This window comes from Zootoca vivipara, chromosome Z1, assembly GCF_965207765.1.
Source record: "Zootoca vivipara chromosome Z1, rZooViv2.hap1.1, whole genome shotgun sequence".
NCBI lineage: Eukaryota > Metazoa > Chordata > Lepidosauria > Squamata > Lacertidae > Zootoca > Zootoca vivipara.
This window is the reverse complement of record NC_142583.1, coordinates 39,702,277-39,726,854: the sequence shown is the minus strand read 5'-3', so window position 1 is coordinate 39,726,854 and position 24,578 is coordinate 39,702,277. Positions and strand designations below refer to the sequence as shown.

Genomic DNA, 24,578 nt, shown 5'->3' with positions numbered 1-24,578 from the left:
GCTGTTGTAAACGGGGCAGGGAATTTACGCTGTCCTTAGCAACTTGGAGGAAGGGCAGGATAAATTTTGCATGAAGAACTTAGCTTGCTGATGCAGTTAGTACAGCCAAATAACACATTTCCTTCAGGTTAATTGTTGTTCTTCCACTCATAAGATACTCGGGGTATGTAAAAGCAGAAGTACTCCATTCTTTAGCCTACTGACTGTTCAGCTACTCAATATTGACCTTGGAAATAACACATGAAAGCAAATAACCTCAAATTTGCTTGTGCTGTGTAAGGTGGCATTCCTTCTTCTTATCCTTAACCACTAAAATGCATGTGTGTGTATATGCGTGTCCACACGTGTCCACATGTATATATGCACCCATGCACCTATATGTGGGGGGTGACCTTGCCCATTTTGGTCACGCCCACCATTGGCATGTATCCCCCAGAGGATATGATTTCAGTCCTCTGGCTGAAAAAGGTTCCCCACACTCCCTCTCTGTCTTTTTTTTTTAAAGAGAAATTGCAGTAACACTACCATCATGGAAGAAGTTTGAAAAGAACTATTTGTATTTAAGTATTTTCAAATATATGTTTTTGAACCACATTTTTCATCTTAAAGCTCTATGCAGAGAGGTCAGATACAAATGTAACAGCTGCTTCACTCTTAATGAAAGTGATAAAAAAAAAGAATACCAATACTGTAAATTTATTTATAACTTGCTACAAACTTTTGCAATAAACCAATACCATACAATAACAGAAGAGCTCTTGTTTAGGGTTCCAGCCAGCCAGCCATGCATTTCCTGCAAGATACTATAAGCTAGCAGGAGCTCAAGCAAGCCATTCTACTCTCCTCCTCCCACCCACATTACATTCTTCTTTTACAAGCAATTTCCCTAGGCAAAGAAACCGTTTTCACCAAATCTTTTGAGAGTTGGAGTTTTATCATTGCCGTCTTCCCCTGCTGTGTATTTTTCTTACTGAAGGTGTTACTTCATGCTGTGATTCAAAGAAGCACGAAACTACTTGTCCATGAGCACAGGGGCTTTGTATATACAGTGGTGCCTCGACTTACGAATTTAATCCATTCGGAAGGCACCTTCATAGGTCGAAAAACACCATTGGAAATGCGAAAAATTCGTAAGTCGAAGCAACCCTATCTAAAAATTCATAAGTCGAAAAATCCCTATCTAAAACCATCACGGTTTCCTTTCGGATGTCGAGACATTCGTAAGTGCTCGGCCATTAGCCCCAATCGTAAGTCGAAAAATTTGGTTGTCGAGTCGTTCGTAAGTCGAGGTACCACTGTATTAAGAAGCAAACTGCTTTGCACGAGGATGGGATTTTGCAAAGTGGTCTTGTGATATTGCATAGTGGTCTTGCAGATCAATAAAGTTTTTTTTAAAAAAAAAAAATCCCACTCAGCTGTATTGTTTCTAATTTGCTTTTAGCCTCCTTTGAGGGATACTGGTGGCATACAAATGGAAGAATACATGAAAATAAAATACAGAGTTTGAACATATATAGGGTTCTGTGTAGAATGTCAGCCAACTCTAAACGGTAATAGGAAAGGGTTCGACTGATGCCTGAACAGTCTGCTACAACAAATGCAGTGCAACATGCCAAACAGTCTGCACAAGGCCCATCCTGCTGTGTTGCAGGCTGTTTAAGTTACAGCTTTAGTACTGCTAGCAGTTCAAGTCATGACAGCTAAATTTGCAGCCGGAAGACTGCTCAAAAAGCATTCCTTTGATGCATCAGGAAACTTTCTTTAATAGTGAGAACCTAATTCGGATGTATTTTCACAGAATTAAAACTTGCTTCCTTCCACAACGTATCCTAAAACTCCTTAACGTGAATATTTGGTAACAAAAAGTAAACTTTTGTTCCAAGCAGCAGACAAAGCCGAAAGTCACCAGGGCAAAGCCACATCAGGCAATGTTTGCTGCAGAAAGTTATGCCTACAAATATTAGTAGTATAAACTGTAGCACTCATTCATCATGAAGTACAAAGTCTTGTGTTTCAGATGACATAGTTCATTGCAAACATACAGCATGCTAACATTTTCTTAGCAGAAACTCCATATTTTAAAACACTTCTACATTGGGGGGGGGGGGGGTCCTTAACATCAAAGGAGAAGCAATAGTTCCCCAGAGCATTTTGCAGCGTGTCTGAAAAGCCAAACAACTTTTTATGTTTCCTTCTGCAGAAGCAGAAGTTTCACAAACAAGCAAATGCCAGCAACCCCCCCCCCCCGCTTTATACTGGCTTAAAAAAGAAAAGAAAATTTGGCATTTGATGACTAATGGTGATCAAACAAAGAAAGGAGCTCACCTCCACAATTTCTGTGCTTGTATATCGTGTTGAAGACTGTTCTCCAGGTTGAACCACGGTGATCTGCACAAATGTATTCAGTTTTCGATCACGAGTTGGAGCCACTAGATCTTTACATGCTGGAAATGGCACAGGAGGGAAGGGAGGGGAAAGTGGGGGGAAATCTCTGTAAAAACAAATCAAAGTGAACACACCACTCTGTGGCAAGACAGACTGAGCTATGTTTCAGAGTTAAATTGCAGAAAAGCTTCAGCTGATTTAGCAGAGGAAGTCCTTTGGAAGTATCTTACAGAAATAGGAAGTCACATGTTGAAAGCTAAATTGAGTTTTCATTTCCATTAACCATCTATGCAATTCCTGCAAGGCTTTCCTGTGGAACTGGTTCAGCTCTTACATATGAACCTACTACATGTATGTGCATATGTGCACACGCAGACAGGCACACACTTCATATATGCAAATTTACACACACAGTGATTCCAATTTCAGCCCCCAGACCTAAGTATCCTGATGGAGAAATAAGCTTTCAAATAATTTGCCATGAAATCATTCTCAGACACCCCAACTTAGTCACCTTTTATTTAAACAAACTGCATCATGCTTGACTGTTTCAGGGAAGTCAAATTAAATACTGCCACTGGCTATGTTGATTTATATGCCCCAGTAAGACATTATAAAATTTCTTGGCAGGGCTAATCACAGGGTGAAGGTTCCATTTTTAAAGCAGTAAGTAGAGGACACAAATGGCAGGAATTGACATAGTGTGTTGCCAGTTTTATTACCATGCAGTGGCACTGCAGCTGTAACTCTATTTTTGAACAGGTTACAGTACAGGTAAACTGTCTTAAGGTGATGCTTCTGTTTAAGGGGAAATTTCTCAACATATATGTTACTGGAGGAAACCTGCTGAACTTACCCTATGGAAGGATTTTAAAAGAGTTTTATTCAACAGCTCAGAGAACAAACCCATCCCATGAACAACTAAGCAACATAGCTGCCAAGTCTCCCGTTTTTTGAGGGAAACCCCCGGATTTTAATCCGTTTCCCACTGTTATCGCAAATAGAAAAAAATCTCGGAAATCCCCCGGATTTCCTACCTGCCAGGGAGGCTCCATTTTGGGTGCTGCTCTGCCCATGTCTGGGCACCGTAAATCGGGCAGAGCAGCACCGGAAGTCGCTTCTACGCATGTCTGGACATGCGTAGAAGCGACTTCTGGTGCCGCGCCGCTGCTGATCCCGCATTTTTCAGTGGGAGACCTGGCAGCTATGCAGCAAGCAATTCATTTATTTTTTTAAGTGGGTAATGCCACAAGTCTACTCTCCATTCCTCCCCTCCTGATGCAAAAGGGGGGGGAATCCTGTACTGTTAATAACTCACCTACTGATGTGAATGGGACAACTAACGGTCCAGCAGCTATATCACACACATAGTTACTAAGTTTTACAGAGAGCCACCCCACCCCTCAAAAAAAACTGAAAAAGGTCAAACTAAGCCAACCATGGGGCAACCCTTACAACTATATCCTGGGGGGGGGGGCAAACAATCTATTGATTCTCATAATCTCCACAAAAGGTATCCCCAAAGATTCTGATTTCTTAGGAGTTAATTGTTTGCTTCTGCATATAGATTTAACATTACAAAAAGTTAATATAAACATGGTGAATCTCTCTGCTACACCTCATAACTTTAAACCTAAAGTTACATGTGTACAATATCTGACCAGCCTGTTGAGGCTACTGTGTAGAGTGCAAGAGAGTGCAAGACACAGGAAGTGCAAGAGGAACTGTGACCAGCTCTCCAGGAACAATCAAGAAGCACTGAGTACACAATCATTCAACGCAAGCTGCAAGTCCAGAAAACTAAGCTAATTAAGATTGCTTAGTGTATTTGAATTCTAGAAAACAATAAGTCCAGTGATTGTGCAAACTGAGGATGGATTCAGATGCTCAGCTTAGTCACGATGTGGAAAGAGGACAGTTTGGGCCCATTGCTCAAATGCTTTATCACATCCAAAATAAGAGGAGATACTATGCGTTTACAGCTGGACTTGCCTAAAACTGTTTCCTGTTGTGATCTCTCCACTTATCTGTGATATGTCAAAGCACATTTAAGTGGATGGTTCCAAAACAAAGCCAAAGAAAAGAAAGGAAGACTGGTGAACTCAGTGGTTTTTGTAGCTGTCCTTCCCTACCATATCTATATTCATAACATTTTACTAATAGCGCACAAGTCTCAGAACACTTACAGGAGCAACACACTGGTGGTATGTCCTAGGGCAGGGGTCAGCAAACTTTCTAATCATGGAGCCAGTCCACTGTCCCTCAGACCTTGTGGGGGGCCAGACTATATTTTGAAAAATAAAAATACCCTGCAAGCCGGTCCTGCAGCTATCTCTGGACCTGGAGGAGGAACACACTCTTCATGTGCTCAGGAGCAAATCTCAGTGCCACCTGCTCACCAGTGTTGTTGACAAGCAGCAGCCGCTCCATTGGCCCATCCTGCAGCCAATCCGAAGCTGTGCCAGCACTGTGGAAGTCAGTCCCCATGTGGTGAGGCATCCGCAGCTTCTTTTCAAGGAGCACGGGGACTGACCGAGCGGGTGGCAGGGTTCGTGGGCCGGATTTACAAGCCTGGTGGGCCACATCCGGCCCCCGGGTCATAGTTTGCCGACCCCTGTCCTAGGGCCTATAGGAAATTTCTCTCTAGAGAAAAGAAAATTATGCCCCAGGACATAATTCAGACACCCATCTACACACTTAAATGCTTTTCTCAAGAACGACGAGCCCATAAACAATCATCAGTGCCTCCAAAAATGCTCTTTGGAATCCCAAATGAAACAGATTTTGCTCAAACCAATATATGATGTTATGATTCTAAGATTAACTGCAATTTTATTTAAATCGCTAATAGTTTAACATTTTTATTTCTTTGAAGCTCCAATCATTTGCTCACAGGCTGGAAGGTAATAAAGATAGCCCAAAGCTGCCATCTCATTAATTGGCCTAGAATGTCAGATAAAAAACTCATCCCAAGGCAAATAAAAACTGCCAAGCCACTAATCATCTTCCACAAATCAATGGCCTATGTGAATGCTGAATGTCACACTCAGAAAAAGGTTTCTGATCCTAGCAACCTGTGTAGAATGTCATATTCTGTTTCAGTTTGTTTAAAGGTCAAGCAGGTATTTGCTCATAGCAGAATACTGACCATGCTTAAAATGTTTTATTTCTATGTTGACTCGCAAGTCAGTTTTATCCCAATGTAATAAATAATATTAAATATACTTCTAGGCAAGTTCTTGTCAGTAAGCTTACTTTCTCAAATACATTTAAGGCACTGCTCAATCAACTGCCACTTATATGGCCAGGATAGGGAACCTGTAGGCTGCCAGGTGTTGTTGAATTATAGCTCATGACAACCCTAACCATCAAACATGCTGGCTGGGCTGATGGGAGTTGAACAATACCTGGGAAAGACACAGGTTCTCCACCTTGGCTTGGATTCTGACTGCCTTGTGTATTAGCTGAAAACGATTTTGCTTTTGTGCAGAAGGGTCACCAGCCTCTACCACAGGAAGGAAAAGAGGGAGTGGTTTTCTTCCCCCTTCATCTTTGTGGTTTAGTAAACTTCAAACACAGCACAGCAGTATGTTGAGTTACCTATGGGAGATGGAACTCTAAAACACTGCTCTCTCTCCTGGCTAGCTCAGTCCTAGTTGCAGAGGGCTGTTGCAGGTAGTTGTCAGGGAGCTGGGAATTCTTCCATGGGAAACATTCGTAGCACCCAAAATTTCAACTCAGATGTGCTCCTTCATATGAAAATGCAGAACAGACCTTTGGCTATCACAGCTTAGGACTTCCATCAACCTCAACTGATGGTTTTCTAACTTCCTTTCTAATTTTGCATTTTATTATTATAGTTATAGCTATAAAATCCAAATCCTAAATAAACTCCTTCTTAGTCCTCTTTCGCAATAATTCATATAGTTCTCCTTACAAAACTTCTTGTAACCCTACAAGCAATGTCAATTGATTACAATTGTCTTTCAAATATATCATGAATTTCTTCTTGTTCTTTACTGAAGTCTGGTCTTCCTGGTTCTGAATTTTCCCAGTTGGATTCTGGGATGTATTTCCAACCTTATAGGGCAGCAAGAGAGAAAGGGAAAGTGTTCCTATTGTACCCATAGCCAATACCCACTGTCAGGCCATGATAGGGAAGGAGCACATGGAGAAACTTTTGTGAGAGTTTTACTCATAAAACCCATAAAATCCCTTAAACATACCTCAGTTGTTAAGAGATATAGCTAAGATTCTTGAATATAGACTCTATGGTCTCAGGGTAAAAACCTTCAGAATTTGGCTTAGGCAATCAACCTGTGAGCTATAATGTTTAGTTTTCTAAAATGAAAGAAACATGCCAAAAGGATGTAACTGATGGCCAACCTACCAAAGCCCTCACCATTGGCTTCATTGAGAGATCAGCTGCCATTTGACTCCTTCCCTCCGGAACAGTTTCTGTCCCGGAACCGCTTTGTAACCTGAGTTTGCTCATTTCCTCTTCCCTTCCATTCATTTTTTCAATATGAGCCGCACCTTTTAGACTAAAAGCTAAAGGACCCTTGGACGGTTAGGTCCAGTCAAAGGTGACTATAGGGTGCGGCGCTCATCTCAATTCAGGCCAAGAGAGCCGGTGTTTGTCCACAGACAGATTTCCGAATCATGTGGCTCAATGAGACATCATGATGAGTGCCAGAGCGCACGGAAACGCCGTTTACCTTTGCGCTGCAGCAGTACCTATTTATCTACTTGCACTGGTATGCTTTTGAACTGCTAGGTTGGCAGAAGCTGGGACACAGCAACAAGAGCTCACCCCATCTCACAAATTCGAACTGCCTACCTTCTGTTTAGCAAGCCCAAGGGGCTTAGTGACTTAGACCACAACACCACCTACATCCCTACACCTTTTAGAGTGCAAGTCTGCAGGCAGCAACTATGTACAGCACAAAGCAAATTTTAGGTACCGGGACGGGTACTTAAAAATTATTTTAAGAAGTAACACCAACAACGCCGCCCCCCAAAAGCAATCATGAAAATATTTTCACCAATGAAGTCAAGGCATCTTTGCAAAATAATGGATGTAATCTGAGGAACAGAACCCCATTAGAACACAAGCCATCAAAATAAACAAAATTTGCATTAATGGTGCAAGTTAGTGGAGTGATACATTTGTCCAACTGAATGTAAATGTTGTAAAGCTTAGCCAAAAACAGATTTAGGCCAGCTTTTGAAAAATATGCAAAATAAGTAATACACTGCATAGAACAAATCAGAATGCTTTTTTTTAAATAAAAAAACCAACCCTGTGCTTAAACAATTTAATGCATAATAAATATTTGAAACCATAAACCTCTCCATGCCCCCACTCTCAAAACACTGAGTCCCTTTCTCTTCGTATTATATCTTCACTTCATCTCCTTTAGTCTGAAATGTTTGTCAAAAATCCAATCCCATTATCTGCTGCATCACTCTGGAACATCAGTGATAAAACTGTGTCTCTTAAAAATGGTTACCGGTAAATCCCAGCAGGACCCTTCCAGCTGTTAAATAGCTTTTCAAGTTCAGATATCCACTAACTTTTCACTGAACAGTGGTCCCTCAAAATACTTCCCTCAAAATATGCTTTTTAGTCCAAAACAAACAAGTAAAACTTATGACTGAAAAGTCTTCTTTCGCCTACTGGCTTTAGAAGAAAAACATCCTCGGTCACTATCCATATATTCTTGCCTCTATAAAATCTGAGCTTCTCTAATGAGCTCAGGTTAGAATCATTCTGCAGAAAAGCAAAATCTAGAAATAAATGCTGGTATGAAAAGCATAGGATAGAAATGATCCTTTCCTTCTGTTGGTCCAGATGAAAGGATAGATCTGGAACCAATGGGTTCAAATTACAAGAAAAAATCATTCCCTCAGATGACTGTGTACTCTCCATCATTCTGGCACTGGATTTCGGTTCAACAAAGCAAGGGAAGTTGCATTTTTTACAGAAAAAAAAGTGCTTATCTAATGCTATGAAGACATGTTCAGTTAATTAGTATGCTTGACTGACTGAACATTTTAGCTATGCTACATGTACTTTAACAAAAAGAATGGCATGTACCAATTAATAAGATACACTTTCCCAAAGAGACATTCTGTTTCAAAAGGTAACACTCAAGAAGCTGCTGTACCTTGAAATTAAAACCTTTCCTATAAATAATTTTTACATGAACATATTAATTAGTTCAACATTAAAAATCCTATCTTTTATAGACCTGCATATATTATAAAGGTTAGAATGTGTAAGTGTTCCAGCCCCAAGTTTGCAGTGTTTAATAATAAAAAGGTCTGAGCCAGCTCATCAATAGATTAAACAACCCAAACTGCTTCCATTCAAGGTTTTAGAGATTCATTTACAAGGCCACTTGATAAAATGGTTGTTATATGCCTCTCTTCTTTTCAGGGCTTTCTAAAGTGGAAAGTCATGGTCTTTATATATTATATAATTGTATCCAACTAAGTTCTACTCAGAGTAGACACAATAGATGTTAAGGTAGTCATGCTCATTGTTTCTGTGGATCTACTCTGAGTATGACTTGGCTGGATGTGACCTATCAACTTTAGTTTTATGCAACATTTAAAGTTGTGTCTTACCAAGACTGAATTCAAGTTTTGGTTCACTGACAGTCCTCTGAAGATCTGTTGGTAAAAGAGTATCTAGTTAAAATATATACGGTAATAATGCATACACTGGAATTTTGTTTGACGAAGTATACTTAGCATTGTACCAATGGTGTTGCTGGGAATACACCCTACAGTGAGCTGCAAATCAAGGGGCAATGTTTCACCACATCTACTTTTTTAAGAGCCCCCTGCAGTCTATCAATAAGCAACATTTTTTGTGTTCTAATTAATCACATTCATTCTGACGAAGTAACTGTTATCCTGTGCACCAGTCAAAGAAAATTGGCTATGTCGTTTACATCAAAATTTCTCAAAATGCAAAGCTTACTGCTGCTTTTTCTCAACAAATTATTACTTCACCAGAATGGCTGGACATGTATTTAGAAGGGTCACATAACTAAACTCAGTGGAAACTCAGTACTGTAACATCATAATATTTCCAGAAGACTATCTGTGCAATGAAATGAATGTCTACTAGAAGTACACCCCATTGAATTTAATCAGACTTACTCATTGCCTAAACTTATGTACTTGGAATTAACTCCCATTCATTTCAGCAGAACTTACGTACTTCTATGCAAGCAAATTTAGAACTGAGACTACCTGTCAGTTTGCATTTCTTAGTAAAGAAAGTATTGATCTGATGTATAGATATCTTTCCTGTTCTACTTAGTTCAAGAGGGTTCTGGAAGCTTGTCTGTGTGTGTGGGGGGGGGGAAAGATTTCTGATGTTTGGGTTATTCCTTCTGGGAAGCTGAGTACAGCTGGTTGAAACTGGTTTTGTTATCCTTTCTGTCAAGGTCATGCTGACTATAATAGTCAGGCCAGGAGGAGCCTGGGTTTCACTTACTTTCTATCCCTTTGTTCTGGTGTGTTCTGTTCTGTATGCTATAGTGTTAAGGTTTAGTCTTATTATAAGTTCTTGTTAGTTTAAAGTTAAGTCTGCTGCAATGGATTTCTTATAGACTGTGTCAATCTTGAATGTTATTGGATTTGTGGCCATTACGTTCATTTGCCTTCAGTAGCAGTAAAGCTCACCACCACAAGGTTTTTGAAACTCCCTATAATTGCAATAGAGGCTTCCTATTTGGTATGGAGGGCTGCTGTCTTAAATACAAGCCCTGCTGAACACATGGGAGTTGCTTTGGCCTTAGCTGTCCATAGTTAGCCAGTGATGCCAATTCATTCAGCTCCTTTCTTCTTTGAAAAATTTATATGATGCTGCCTTATGATTCAGAAGCATGATCAAAATTCTGACAGGTGGAGTACTATTGCTTGGAGTTAAAGGTAAAGGGGTTGCGGCGCTCATCTCGCCAGCGTACAGCTTCAGGGTCATGTGGCCAGCATGACAAAGCCGCTTCTGGTGAACCAGAGCAGCGCATGGAAACACCATTTACCTTCCTGCCGGAGCGGTACCTATTTATCTACTTGCACTTTGACATGTTTTCAAACTGCTAGGTTGGCAGGAGCTGGGACCAAGCAACAGGGGCTCACCCCCGTCATGGGGATTCGAACCGCCAACCTTCTGATCGGCAAGCCCTAGGCTCTGTGGTTTAGACCACAGCACCACCCGCGTATTGCTTGGAGTTAGGAAACCTTAAACAAGCCTGTCTCTCAGTCCTGGTTCCCATTTCTATAATGAAAGTGTTAAACTAATGATCTGACTCTAATTACTTGTTATGAGTAAAGTACAGTATCACGCTTTGAACATTAAATGTCCTGTAGAAATAGATGCAAAACAACATTAGTACACAGCATCTTTAAAAAAGAACACTACAAAGAATAGATTAACTGACAATGGATCTGCCTTCCATAGGAAGCAAGTTATGCAAGCCGGAAGCAAAATACAGTATTATATTAACATGTTTGTCTACAACAAAAGAGAGCGGTAACCTGTGCTCATCCAGATAATGTTTCACTTGAATCCCATCAGCCCGAGGCAACACCGCCAAATGGTTAGTGATTATGAGCACTGGAGTGCAATACACTTGGCAACAAAGATTTCTAATCTGCCTAAAACTGGCCATTCACAGAAGAGAGGATTTCCACCCAAAAAAAGGGAGTATCAACAGGATTAAGGTCCAATAAACAACACACTTACTTGTAAGCTTAGACTCTGCAAGATTGTCTCCCTGTGCTGATGGAATGAACTGATGTACTTCATCTGCTGCTCTTTCTTCCTTGATTTCCATGATCAGTCTCTGGAGCTGCTCGATTTTATTGCGCAGACCTTCAGAACTTGCCTCTCCGAGAGCCACAGCCCAAGATTCACAGTCAGACCTTGATGCAGCTTCAAGGTAAAGATCTGGTTCTCCACTCTGAAACTCTGCACTCAGAAAACATTGACATACTTTCATTAAGACAGACATTAACAGATGTATTTTTGAAGATTAGGGCAAGACTGATGCTTGCAGTGACACAGAATATCATACAGCTTCTGTTCTTGTGTCACAGAAGCAAATGAAATCAAGCTGCTGCTCTTCACATTCAGCACAACACAAAGTCCTCGCTGCACAGCTGGATCTTAAAGCAATTAATGTGTCCCAAAACTAGGTGGCAGTATCATTAAGCTGAAATTTAGAAGCCCTATCTGATGGATATTTGGCAGCTTAGCCAGTAGCTTTCAGGGAAACTAACTTAAGTATGAATTTGATTTAGCAGGGTAAACAGGCAGAATTCTGTCAAATGGAGTGGTGGGATTCATTAAAGGACAAAGTGTTCATTATTCTTTTTATTAGAACTACCCTTTACACTCAGCTGCCCATTCACTCTTGTCAGATTACTGTTCATCAATACCTGGCAACAATTTAGAACAATCAACCAACAGGTTATATGGAAAGGCTTCTGGCTTCATAGCTACCCATAGTAGCTGCCCTGGAGCCTGATAAAAGTCTAGTTGTCTCTTGGGTTCACAAGGAAATTCAAGGATCATTCATTTGATTGGAATTCACAAAGGAAATAGTCTCTAAGCATTTAAGATTCTGCCATGGAGACAGTTTCATTTAGTTGCAAATTCAGCATGACATTTAGTACGGTATAAATGATCAGGCACGGACTAAGGGGAGGGGGGCAAATCAATGCTACGCTAACAAAAGACACCAACTGATTTAGCTATATATCTGAAGGAATAAAACTGGTAGCTGTTGGGTTTTGAAGCTGAACACTGAAAGCTATCTAAATAAAAGTCAGTTCCCAATATTGTATCCCATTCCCCCAACATTCCACTGTACTTGCAGGGTCCAACTAGATGTGATGAGGCATGTATGGTTTTGATCCACGAATCTCTCCAATTCACAAATGAAGTGTGAATGAATGAATGAAGCCATTCAGGGATGTGGAATCTGTGGCCCTTCAGATGATGTTGCAATCCAGCTGTCATCAGCCTCAGCATGCATGACCAATGGTCAGGGATGATGGGAGCCGAATTCCAACAACATATGGAAGGCCCTAAGATCCTTATCTCTGCTTTACATGAAAAGTAGTATTATGGGGTGGATAGGGAAGGAAAACCCAACCATCCACAACCCCACCTTGCTGTGCTCCATTGCTTTAAGCCAGGGATTGAGAACATCTAGCCCACAAGCTTAATTAGGCCCAGCGTAAGGTCCTGCTGGCTCATTTCCCCCAAACCACACAGCTGCTGCGCACCCAGCATTATACATGCAGTGGAGAGGCAGCTGCCACTGCCTTAAAGTACACTCTTGGGACTTCAAAGCATGTCATATTGAGGTCACATGGCTTCCTTTGAGTTCCATAGGGTGAAATAAACAGGCTGGAATATGAGACACTGTTAAAAGGAGGCAAAACCTGCTACTGACTCCTGACACCTGGGTAATGGTGTTCCAATACTTGTTTTCATTTTCAACCATATAACTGCCTACATTCCCAGTGACTGACAATATTCTTTAAGAGCATACACATTTTTGTCTTTCCATTTGTATCCTTCAAATGTCCAAAAAAGCTTGATATCACCATTATATAATATTGCTATTTTAACCGTATTTCATCATTTTATGTTCATAAGCAGCTCAAAGAATGATGTTACTGAGCAGAATAATAAAAATGATACCATCACTTGGGGTTGAGTTTATGACCCTACATTTACTCATGCTTTCATTTACTGCTGTTATTTTAATGATGCTAAATGTTGTTTGTTATTTGTTATAACAGACTTCAGTTTTATAATATTGTTGTTCTACTGATTGCTTTGTAAGCAGGGGGATGCAGGAACGGTGTTGTGCAGTGGGCTGCAACAAAAAGGGGAATGACAGAAATTGCAGGGGGTGGGGGTCCACATGTAGAATAGGCTTCCATTTGCAGAAGGGAGCCTCTGGATGTCTGCCAAAATTTAGCTGAATTGAAACCTCTTTTAAAAATAAGTTATACTGTGAAATTTTCATGCAGGTATTAAGAGAGTGAACTTGCTTATTCGGCATGAAATATATACTGCACATACATTACCCACTCCTGACAAGCTTATTCTAAGGGCCAGAGTAGCCATGATGTTAAATATCCCTTTGCATTTAATGTGCACATTTTTTAAAAAAATTCAAATAGCAACCCCTGGGGATAAGCAGCTGATCATTATTAGGATCAATATTCTTTAACAACTCTAAAGAATGGAAGCTTCCTTTAAGTAAGTGTTTGTTGTACCGTCATACCTTGTTTGCCGAACGCATTGGAACTCGTACGTTTCAGCTCCTAAACGATCAAAAACCAGAAGTGAGTATTCCGGTTTTCGAATGATTTTTGGAAGCCGAATGTCTGGCACAGCTTCCATGGCTTCTGATTGGCTGCAAGACACTCCTGCAGCCAACTGGAAGCCACACCTTGGTTTTCGAACACATTCTGTTCGAGAACCAAGGTACGACTGTACTTACTCACTTGCATGTACATACTGCTTCTGTTGAGCTCTAACTCCACTTAACATTATTCTGATAACTGAAACTGATGTCTACAGCAAGAGAACATTGATTTTTTTTTCCTTTTACATTAAGTTGCAACATATGGAAGCAAATTGACTTTACTGTATTCTTCCATGTCAGGTACATGCTAAATAAATCATCCCATTGCCTACATGAAGAAAATATTTGGGTTCCAAATCTAGTTTGGTAAAACTCAAATTGGAATATAAGACTTTATGGGCCGAGTGTTGTTGTTTTATTTCGTAAAAGTCCACCAATGCCTTCTGTTATAGGCACACAGCAGGATATAAAGGGAGTGCATTTCTGCTTACACCACATAGCTAATAAGAGTGTTTGCCAGGACTGTTTTCACTGCCAACAACAAGCCAATGGAGAAGGCACTGTACACAAATTAGTTCAGATGTTCAACTGTCATTTGTTACAAAACATAATCCGCAATATGGGGCTTCATGGACTGTCAAGTTTAAAGAAGATAGTTGGCTAATTAAAAACATAATAATTAGTAGCCCTGTATAAGGAGATCATCTGTTCAATCACACATAGAATCTACCTCGTTTTCCCTCTTTCTTCTTAGTGTCTTAACAAATGAAACTGATTTGCAAAAATGATACATGTTAAAATATGAGAGACACTGCACACACCTTTGTAATTCAAGAAATATTTTTTTAAAGCATCATTTCCTTCATGTTAGAGTCAAGGCACACTGACCATGCAGGGAAAAGAAAGCAAAACCAAGGCACATTCATCATAAATTATGAAAAAGCACTTGCTTAAAAATGCATTTTCTTTTATGATTATTCTAGAAGTAGAAAAATATGTAAATTAATATGGGGAGGGACTATTGAGAGAAGTAATTACAAATAGCAAGCAAATACTTAAGTCACATAATTGCTGCAAAGATCAAGAAAGTGAGAATCTGCCTGATCTTCATCTTGTATAACCAATATGAGTGGATTACTAATGTCATGCTGTCATGCCTATATTCTTACTTAAAGAGTCAACTCCTCTTACATTAGCACCTATTCATCAGGCTGTTTCCTAAACAAGGCAAATGCTCTTAAACAATGCAGAGTTCAATTACCTCCCCAAAAGGAGGACATAAGCTATCCAACCTCTACATGCTCCACAGGGCTTCTGCAGTGATGTCCCCTGCACAACTATGCTCAGGAGATTAAATCAATTACTATAATAGACATGCCCACACAAAGTCAGTGGAAAGTTGCTATTCTCCTATTTTAGTGCATATTTTTGCTCTTCTATTATTTTTGTTCATACTGTGCTTTGTTTCCATTGTTCACACTCTTGGTTCAGTTGGTGATAAAGAGTAGGCTAGAAATATTTTTAATAATAATAATAATGTGATTTCAGTCCATTTGTGTTGTCATGTTCCCTACTGGGCTATAAAAAGGTCACGATGACGAGTGGAGGAGGAAGAACCCAGTCACAAGTAGCACAAATTTATCCTTAAGGAGACAGGGCAACTCCTGAGAAGGCTGACTTAGCTCCAGTAGCTGTCTACTGTGAAGCCAACTGCCCAGATATTCCAGAAATGGTCTGCTTAACTACTGGAGCTTTTTGCCTTGGTTGCTGCTGCTTCTTTTCTGAAACACCAGTGCTCATGCCCATAGTACCTAGTTTATCCTAGAACAATACGGGGTATTGAGACCACTGACTGCTTCCTTTAAAAAAAAAAGGATGACTTTTTGTAAAAAGAATGGCTTCAGCTGGTGAGCTGAATGATTGAGCTCCCTTTGACATTTTCTTTTCTTTTAAATAGGCATTTAATTACCACCTCATTTTGGAGTTCCTTTTCCATCTGATTCATAGGTCAACAAAAATGCCTCTCTCTTCCCTGGTCCAATATTTGTCTCTTCGTCTCATATGTACCAGCTACTGAGAACCCTGGATATCCAAAGCAGCAACAGGGGAAGTCTGCAAGAGTGGAGTCCTGATACTATAACCAAGATGTTGTTAATGCAGATGTGTACAGAAACTGACCTCTGCGTGCTTTGACCTTCCCAAAAACTTTGTGCTCCTTCCAAAGAAACATGAAGAAGTATATGTGATTTCCCCCGTCTAAAACCATTGCTTGCCATGGGCAGTTTACAATATTTACACCTGGGTTCTGCCGTCACTACCCTGAAGGAGCAATCATATTTTAACTACTGTATCTGACTCCATGAAGACAGTTCTATGGGGGTCACTCTAGGATCAGCAGAGAAGTCACAAGTATTACTCTTCCATGATCAATGTGGAGGAACAGACGTCACTACTGTATGTATTTCAAATGGAGTTCTTTGTGTGAAATTATGTCACTTTTAAAAATTGGGATGGGTTGCTAAGAGCAAAGTTGTGCTTTCAACATGCATATTCTGCATTATCACAGTAGTGGGAAATGCTTGAGAATATTAATAATGAACCTCTGCCGGTCTGAAAAATAAAGCACTATCACAACCATACATTCTAACAAAAGGAGAACTGAACTCTAATACATAAATTGTATCTGCAAGATAAGTGAACTACAGACATCAGAAGCTCTTGATACACAAAGCTAACTAAATCCTGAATTCATGTTAAAATTAGTAGTGATGAAATCATCTCTTGCTTACTGATTACGCAATGCTAACGATCACTTGAAAGTCAAACTTTCAGTCACAGATAAAGATTTAATTATTTTTGTTATCTTTTGTTATCCAGTTTTTTAAAAAAATCATAGCATTCATATTCCACTTTTGTCATTGCAACTTTTATATTGATATTTTAGATTAAAATCGTCATCGCCATTATATATACACAAAGAATCTTTGGGATAGGAAAGTAATATAATCACATCACATATTTCTAAAAAATTATATCAGAGAATGTTTGCTTTCACTAGCCACTCCATGCACTAAGATCCTCAGAGATCCTGCTCTAGATCTCTTATTTCTTACAAGGGCAATGGAACAGAGGGAGATGAGTGTTTCGAGTATGGATCACTGTATTCAAGAAATTCAACACACAGGCATATTTGTGTGTTCAGGCAAGATGAAAACACCACCCACTTGGATTCCCAATATTTTTTAAAGTTACTTATATTTATATTAATAAAATGAGAGCAAAATGCTAAGGATTTGCATTTAAGTTTAATGTACCACTCCACTATGAAGCAAATGAAGTGCTGTTTTTAAGCCTCTTATATTTCAAGATAATCTGCTGTCTCTTCTTGGTTGGAGACAGAACTGCCATTATATACAAAAGACCTCTGATGACAGGTTGATCTGCTTATAATATATTTAGAATAGCTTCTCCATTAAACATGTTCATCTCTGTATCCTGTTACGCGTTATTTTTGCTTCTACAATTATATTTAATAAACTAGATTCGACGGGGCCTATACTGCTGGAAAAGTGAATCAGAGCCACTGCAATCCCATTTTTTAAATTATTATTTCATTAAATTTGTATACTGCATTTCATCCGAACATCTCAGGGCAGTCCACTGCATAAAATATGGAAGAAAACCGCAAAGAACATAATAAAAACAAGAACAAGAACAAAGCAAACCAATAACCCCCCTCCCACAAACACATTTAAAAGAACATACAGTAGACTGTTAATCATCCCAAGGCCTAGTTGAAGAGGAATGTTTTCGCCTGGCCCCTAAAGATGTATAATGAAAGCGCCAAACGAAACTCGCTGAGGAAACCATTCCACAAAGAGGGAGCCACTGCAGAAAAGGCCGATTCTTGTATTGCCACCCTCTCATTGAGGAGGCACACAAGGACTTAGATGATGATCGCAGAGTCTGGGTCGGTTTATATGGGCAGAGACGGTCCTTAAGGTATTGTGGTTCTGAGCCATTTAAGGCTTCATAGGTCAGAACTAGCACTTTAAATTGGGCCTGGAAAATAATTGGAAGCCAGTGCAGTTGGGCTAGGATTGGTGGAATATGCTCAAACCATCTTAACCCAGTAACAACCTGGCTGCTGAATTCTGCACCAGCTGAAGTTTCCAAATCATCTTTAGAGGTAGCCCTATGTATAACGTATTGAAATAATCAAACCTAGAGGTGACCAGAGCATAGACAACAGAAGATGGGCTATCTCTGTCCAGATAGAGGCACAGCTGAGCCACCGGTCAAAGCTGATGGAAGGCACTCTGCACCACTAAGGCCAACTGACAGCAAAGGATACAGGAGTTACCCCCAAGCTATGTACTCACTCCTTCAGAGGGAGTGTAACCCAATCGAGTGCAGGCACCCTCCCATCCATCCAGTCTAGGGAACCTCCCACTAACAGTGGCTCAGTCTTAGGTGGATTGAGCTTCAGTTTGTTGGCTCTCACCCAGCCCATTATTACAGAGGCAAGACAACAGTTCAGCAAATCAACTGAAGATGTAAAGGAGAAGTAGAGTTGTGTGTCTTCAACATATTGCTGACAATGTACTCCAAAACTATGGATAACCCCACTCAGCAGTTGCATGTAGATGTTAAACAGTGTAGGGGCTAAAATCATGTCCTGAGGAACCCAACACTGAAGGCTCCATGGGGCCCAAGTCGGACCAGAACCACCGCAAAGTGGTGCAACCTCCCTGCCCCAACTCAGACAGCCCCTCCAGGAGGATACCATGGTCAATGGTATTGAAAGCTGCTAAAAAGTCAAGGAAAATTAACAAGGACATATTTCCCATGTCTTTCTCCCATCATAGGTCATCATATGGGGTGATTAAAGCAGTTTCTGTGCCCAAAACAGGTAAATCCTGATTCAAATGGATCTAGAAAATCAGTTTCCTTTTTTAGCTGTTCCGTTTGCTTATCAGTAGGGCTCTTTGAGGATTTTTTCTACAACCAAGCAGTTCATAAATTATATCACTCACATACATACATACATACATACATACATACATACATACATACATATTGTGTAACATATTTAAAGAAAAATAATAGCCTGGAAATACCCCAAAAGAAGAGAGAGAAAATATTGTGCATCATACTTACTGAGCACTACTGAAACATCTGCTTTATTCCTGAATTCCACAACACAGCACCGCTCCAGGATTACTAACTCAGCAGCTTCACAACACTGTAAAGGGAACAAAAGAAAAGCAAGAGTTTTACTCAGATCCATCCAGTAATGTGGCAATTTAGGCTACAACAAAGTGAACAAGAAAGTATTACACACACCACCAGTTCTGTGAAGAAGCCAGGGCCCTCTCTCCATCAACCGGGGGTGGGGATGGGGAGATACTAAGCCACTTCACTGGCACAACTGACATACCAGTGACTTTTGGTTCCTCCTCTTCTCAAACTGTTTCCTCCAGCCAGCCACTTGTAACAAAGAACTGCAACCCGAGTTTGCTTATTTCCTTCTCCATCCTAACCCCCTTTCCTTTTTGGTGTTATCTTTTTAAAATTGTAAGCTTGAGGGAAAACACTGTCCTGTTCTTATTGATCTGCAAGGCACTCTGGGGGCCTTTTTTGGCTGAAGAGCTGTGTAAAAATTCTTTAAACATTTACTCACTGATAATAGAGTTTGCTATCTAATAATAAGCAGCTTTTATTTGTACTTCTGTATCATTAACTTTCTGTCTCAATTAGGCTCTGTTGGATAACTTGAGGGAGTTAAAATGATTTATTGAAAATCATGAGACTTTGTACCATGCAGTGGAAAAAAAATACTGTGGAAAAATAGCTTGAAAGAAGTTCTGAATGGAAGAGCAGAGGTGACCTTTCATTGCTCATGGACTGCAGAATGGAGACAACTTCCAAAAGAGACATAAAAATTACCCTTTCTTAGCAGAAAGGCAAGAATCTTGGCTGACATGTCAAGGAGCATCTTCAAAATGAATTTATAACTATTTACAGTTCTAAGATGCATGTTTATCTTCACAAATAAGTTTCAAAACGTAGCTGAAGAAGTGGCTAAGTCAGTCTGTGTCAGCCTGGGCCTCCCAGATTGCATGCTGGCTGGGGCTGATGGGAATTGTAGTCCAAAACATCTGGAAGGTGCCAGGTTGGCAAAGGCTGGGCAGTGGGCTAAGCCATGAGACTCGCCAGAGCAATCTATTAACTAACTATTAAAAGCTAAACCATTAATACACTAGCTGTACCCGGCCATGCGTTGCTGTGGCTCAGTCAGGGTCCCCGTTTCCCAGGAGAGGTGCATGATGTAATGACACCCCTCTCTCTGTTGCCCCGGCGTGTGATGTTATCTTCCTCCCACGTTACATCACCCTCCACCCTGACCCCTGTCTCTCTCCCCCTCGTATATCGTATGCACATTTTGGGGAGATCCCGGTGGGTGAGGGGGCAGGTGGTCCAGGTGCAGTCCCTTATAGAAGGTGGACATGCCGAGGGTGGGGGGGAGAGGAGAGGCGGTGGCGGAGAAGGAACAGGATCTGGTCTCCCAGATGGAACAGCCTACCGTATGTACATTTTGGGGAGGGGCTGGCGGATTCCCCTGGCGGATTCCAGCGGGCGGGGGGGGCAGGCAGCTGAGCTGCAGGTCCTTATCGAAGGCGGACATGCCGAGGGCAGCGGGGAGAGCTGAGGTGCCGGCGGCAAAGGGACAGGATCCAGCCCCCGCTCTCCCAGAAGGTGCTGCCGGCCACCCGCTCCCACTACCCTTTGCACCCTCGCACCGGAAGGACGGCACCGAGTACCCCAAGGCGTCCTGGGAGTAAAAAATGTACTATACCGTGTGTTGCTTTGACATCCAATAGATAGCACTGTATTTCCCAAAAACCATATTTTTACCTCTCACAGGTGTTACATCTATATAATCTAATTATATGCAAACACTCCCGTATTCGATTGGAATGTTGTGTCAAAATTTCAAACCAATCGGTCAAGAACTTTCAGAGATTTTTGATTTTGTACAAACGGACATTTACATTTTTATTTATATAGATTGTTCTTAGTACAACTTAACTAGCTTTTATAATTTTAACATATTTTTAGAACTTCAACATTAAAGTGAATATTAGCACAGAAACATAAAACATTCTCAAGCAACAAGAAATCAATGTGCCTTGGAAATTTAGAAACCAAAAAAAACCCCACAATTATAATTTATTGCAATCCATTTTCCACAGAAGGGTTTATCATATCAGCACATGGAATGGTGAAACAAAACACACAGCAACACCTCAAAATAATGACTTACACTATTTTCTCTCTCTCTTTTTATTCTGTGCAATGTGAGGATATTAATAGCTACAGATGCCCTATATATCTTAGAACTGAAAGATATATTACCAGTCGATAAGTGTGATTCAACTGAACACCTCCTGCAGACACCTCCTTACCAGGAGGCCCATTCTACACAATGCAGGGACTGGATCTTTAGTCCTGCAGCACTTACCCTTTAGAATTCCCTTCCTATGAAAATTAGACAGGTGCCATCTCTGTTGTCTTTTTGGCACCTACTGAAGAACTTCCTCTTTTCAACAAACCTTTTCAGTTCAGATCTTTCCCTTTCTCCACCTGTACTAGTTACAGGTAGGTAGCCGTGTTGGTCTGCTATAGTCGAAACAAAATAAAAAAAATTCCTTCCAGTAGCACCTTGGAGACCAACCAAGTTTGTCATTGGTATAGACCAGGCATCCCCAAACTGTGGCCCTCCAGATGTTTTGGCCTACAACTCCCATGATCCCTAGCTAACAGGACCAGTGGTCGGGGAAGATGAGAATTGTAGTCCAAAACATCTGGAGGGCCGAAGTTTGGGGATGCCTGGTATAGACATAATTTTACTTTTCAAAGATACTCATCTGCAGCTTTAAAAACAAAAACAAAAAACCCTCTGCATTGCTGAGGCACACAAAGCACTTCATGGATCTCTGCTTCCATTCACTCCTGCCTTAGTAAGATCTTGCCCTGCTGGGTAGAAGACCAAAATCCCTCTGGGGCAGCCTCCCTCCACTTGAGCTCATTATTTGGGATTCATACAAAGCTTTCACGCACCTCTATTATATGACCTTATCTGCACTGGCATTTGGGAGTCAGATTTAAGCTTCTACTGGGAAAATGCTTTGGTTTTTATTTGCTTGGTTCTTAAAAAATATGTGTTTATATTTGTTTCCCACCCCAGGCTTCTGGAAGGAGCAAACCACAAATCCAAAAGTATAAAAAAAGACATATTGATTCAGAAAGCACATCTTTCCACCAAGCAATCCTAAAACTCTTCCCAAGACATTTTGTACTGGCCAGTTAGTTTATGATTAATATCACCTTAGCTTTTGGGCAACTTCAGATTCTCTTCTTGCAATACAAATATCCTCTCTCCAACAGAAATAAGGGGAAGCTAGCAAGGGCATTAAATATGGCCAAAGAGAACTGAAATGTCAGAATTCTTTCCTTATTCCTGTTCATCTGCCTTGATGTGCCACAGGGAAAAAAATGTTCTGAAGTGAAAAGGTAGCATTGTCTCCAGAGGCTTTGATAGATGGTTTTGATGTCATTATGGGAAAACTCTACCCAGAGCTGCTTCAGATGCCTATACAGTACAGCTTACATCCAAAGAGAGATTCTTTAATATATTTTTTCTCATAATAGATGAACAGCTCCTTCTATACAGCACAGTATGTGTGGTTTTTTTTTATAGAAAAACAACCTAAATGTACATCCACATTTCTACATATTTTACAAATAACAATTTTCAGGAAGAACTGTACACATCTGAACGAGATCTGTGGAGAAATGGCACTAATTGATACACCAGGGAAACAAACTTACGCAGCAGGCAGAGTCAAAGAACATTAGTTAAATTAATCACACCGGAAGCCTAAGCACATCTCTTTCCCATTCACATGGGCATTTTAAAATGTTATCCCATTTAGAACAGTATTAGAAATATGCAGGGCACCTTACTGAAGGAAATAAGAACCAATTCTTCAGTTGGGGAATTTTTAAACATGCAAGCAACTCCTTTATTCCGCAAGGTGTGCTGAATGCGAAATCTAAGTCTGATCACATACATGTGGCTGAAGCAGGGGGAAATGCAGGTGTGCTTTTGTCTAGATCCCTCTTCAGACAGCACCACTCATAGCTTCACTGAACGCCAGAGCAAGAAGAAGGAAATGCACTAGCCACAGATACACCTCTGAAACTTGTGCACCTTTTTGGCCACAGACCAGACACCTGCTTGTTCAACTGAACTCCTGGGAAGAACACTCACATGTGAACAGGATCATTGCATTAGATGTGGCCCAAAGGTTCCACAGATGTAAGGGGAATGGCTAACTGGCACATCCCTATCGATGTGCCAGTTGAATCCATGTGTGCTCTTGCAAGAACAGTCTTATTATGGGTGGTATCAGAGCAGGTCCATTATACCCAAGTATGACTTACAGCACAATCCTAAACAGGCCTATTATGAAGTAACTCATACTGTATTCAACAAGTGAAGCTGAATGTTGGAAGATACAGGACAAAAGCAAATGTATAAACTATATAATTTGCTCCCCAAAGCAGCAGTGATGACCACAAACTTGTATGGTTTTAAAAGATGATTAGTCAAATTATTGGAGGATAAAGCTTTCAATGGCTACTATCCCCAACGGTGGTGTTCAACCCCCATTTGTCAGAGGCAGCAATGCTTCTGAATGCCAGTTGCTAGAAACCACAGGAGGGGAGAGTGCTGTTGTGCTCAGGTCCTGCTTGCAGGACTTCCCACGGGCATCTGGTTGAGCACATAGAACAGGATGCTGGACTAGATTTCCCACTGCCCTGATCCAGCACACTTTTATGTTCTTATGTTATGTTTAAGTCAGCTCACAACTTAATTAGATATCACTCTAATTTCCATGCTGAACATCTGAGTGGCTAACTTGCAGGTGTTGTTTCCATCAGCCCCAACTAGCATAGCCAATAATCAGAGATTATGAGAGTTGTGGTTCAACAATAGCTAGAGCGGTTAACTCAGATACCAACTTCTATAATATGAAAGAAATTATATATCACAGGGTATATCAGCAATTAGGTTTTAATAATGACCTATTTTAAGAAGTAGATGCTAGATTTTGTTTTGTGGGCGTGGGGTAGTAGACTGAAAACACAGTGAGTTTTCAGCTCCCAGTGCTCTGTTGAAATCAATTTTTACATTAGTTGTGGCAATCTGAAGATTCTCTACTATCTGATCACTTTTCAATTACCTTGCTGAAATGAGATAATCTTCTCCCTCCTGGAGCCTGGACAAATGTCCACATTTCACAACAGACAGCAGATAACTGACACCTTATTGGCAATCTCAGTGTGGAAAGTCAAAAATTAAATAAGATCCAACAATGCACTTGTAGTTGCAAGACATAGGAAGAACTTTGCTCAAGTCGAGGCCTTGGACGGCTTCTACATGTGAATTTCTTGACAGGGAAAGGCTGGTAAAGTTTCAAAGGCTATCACTCCCAGTAGTTAAAAATGTACCTCCTTGTTTTTCATTGATAGTGCCAAGCCCCATAAGCTCTTTTACATGAGCTCTCTGTTTCTATGGTTTCCCCCCCACTGGGCTGCAGACTGATGGTGGAAAATATGGATTTCAGAAGATGTGGCATAAGTTCTCATGTGCTTGCTTCACTATGACCACAACTCGAAACTACATCTCTAGGCCTCTGCAAAACAGCTATGCAG

At 40.6% G+C, this 24,578-nt stretch overlaps 1 protein-coding gene across 13 annotated transcripts in view; it reads right to left on the bottom strand.

Annotated features, from left to right (window-relative positions):
- INPP4B (inositol polyphosphate-4-phosphatase type II B) overlaps positions 1-24,578 on the bottom strand; it is a 267,679-nt gene that overhangs the window by 128,814 nt on the left and 114,287 nt on the right. For 12 of the 13 annotated variants that reach the window (XR_015947735.1, XM_088660294.1, XM_088660300.1 and 9 more), the window contains 4 exons: positions 18,954-19,038; positions 11,150-11,374; positions 9,019-9,063; positions 2,326-2,444 (listed from right to left, as the gene is read on the bottom strand). Coding sequence is in view for 12 of the 13 variants with exons in the window: in XM_088660294.1 (XP_088516420.1) it covers positions 2,326-2,444; positions 9,019-9,063; positions 11,150-11,374; positions 18,954-19,038 (474 nt within the window). In the remaining variant the exon portion in view is untranslated. Of the gene's footprint in view, positions 1-2,325; positions 2,445-9,018; positions 9,064-11,149; positions 11,380-18,953; positions 19,039-24,578 lie in introns of those variants that run through there. The other variant, XM_088660301.1, reaches the window with a different exon arrangement.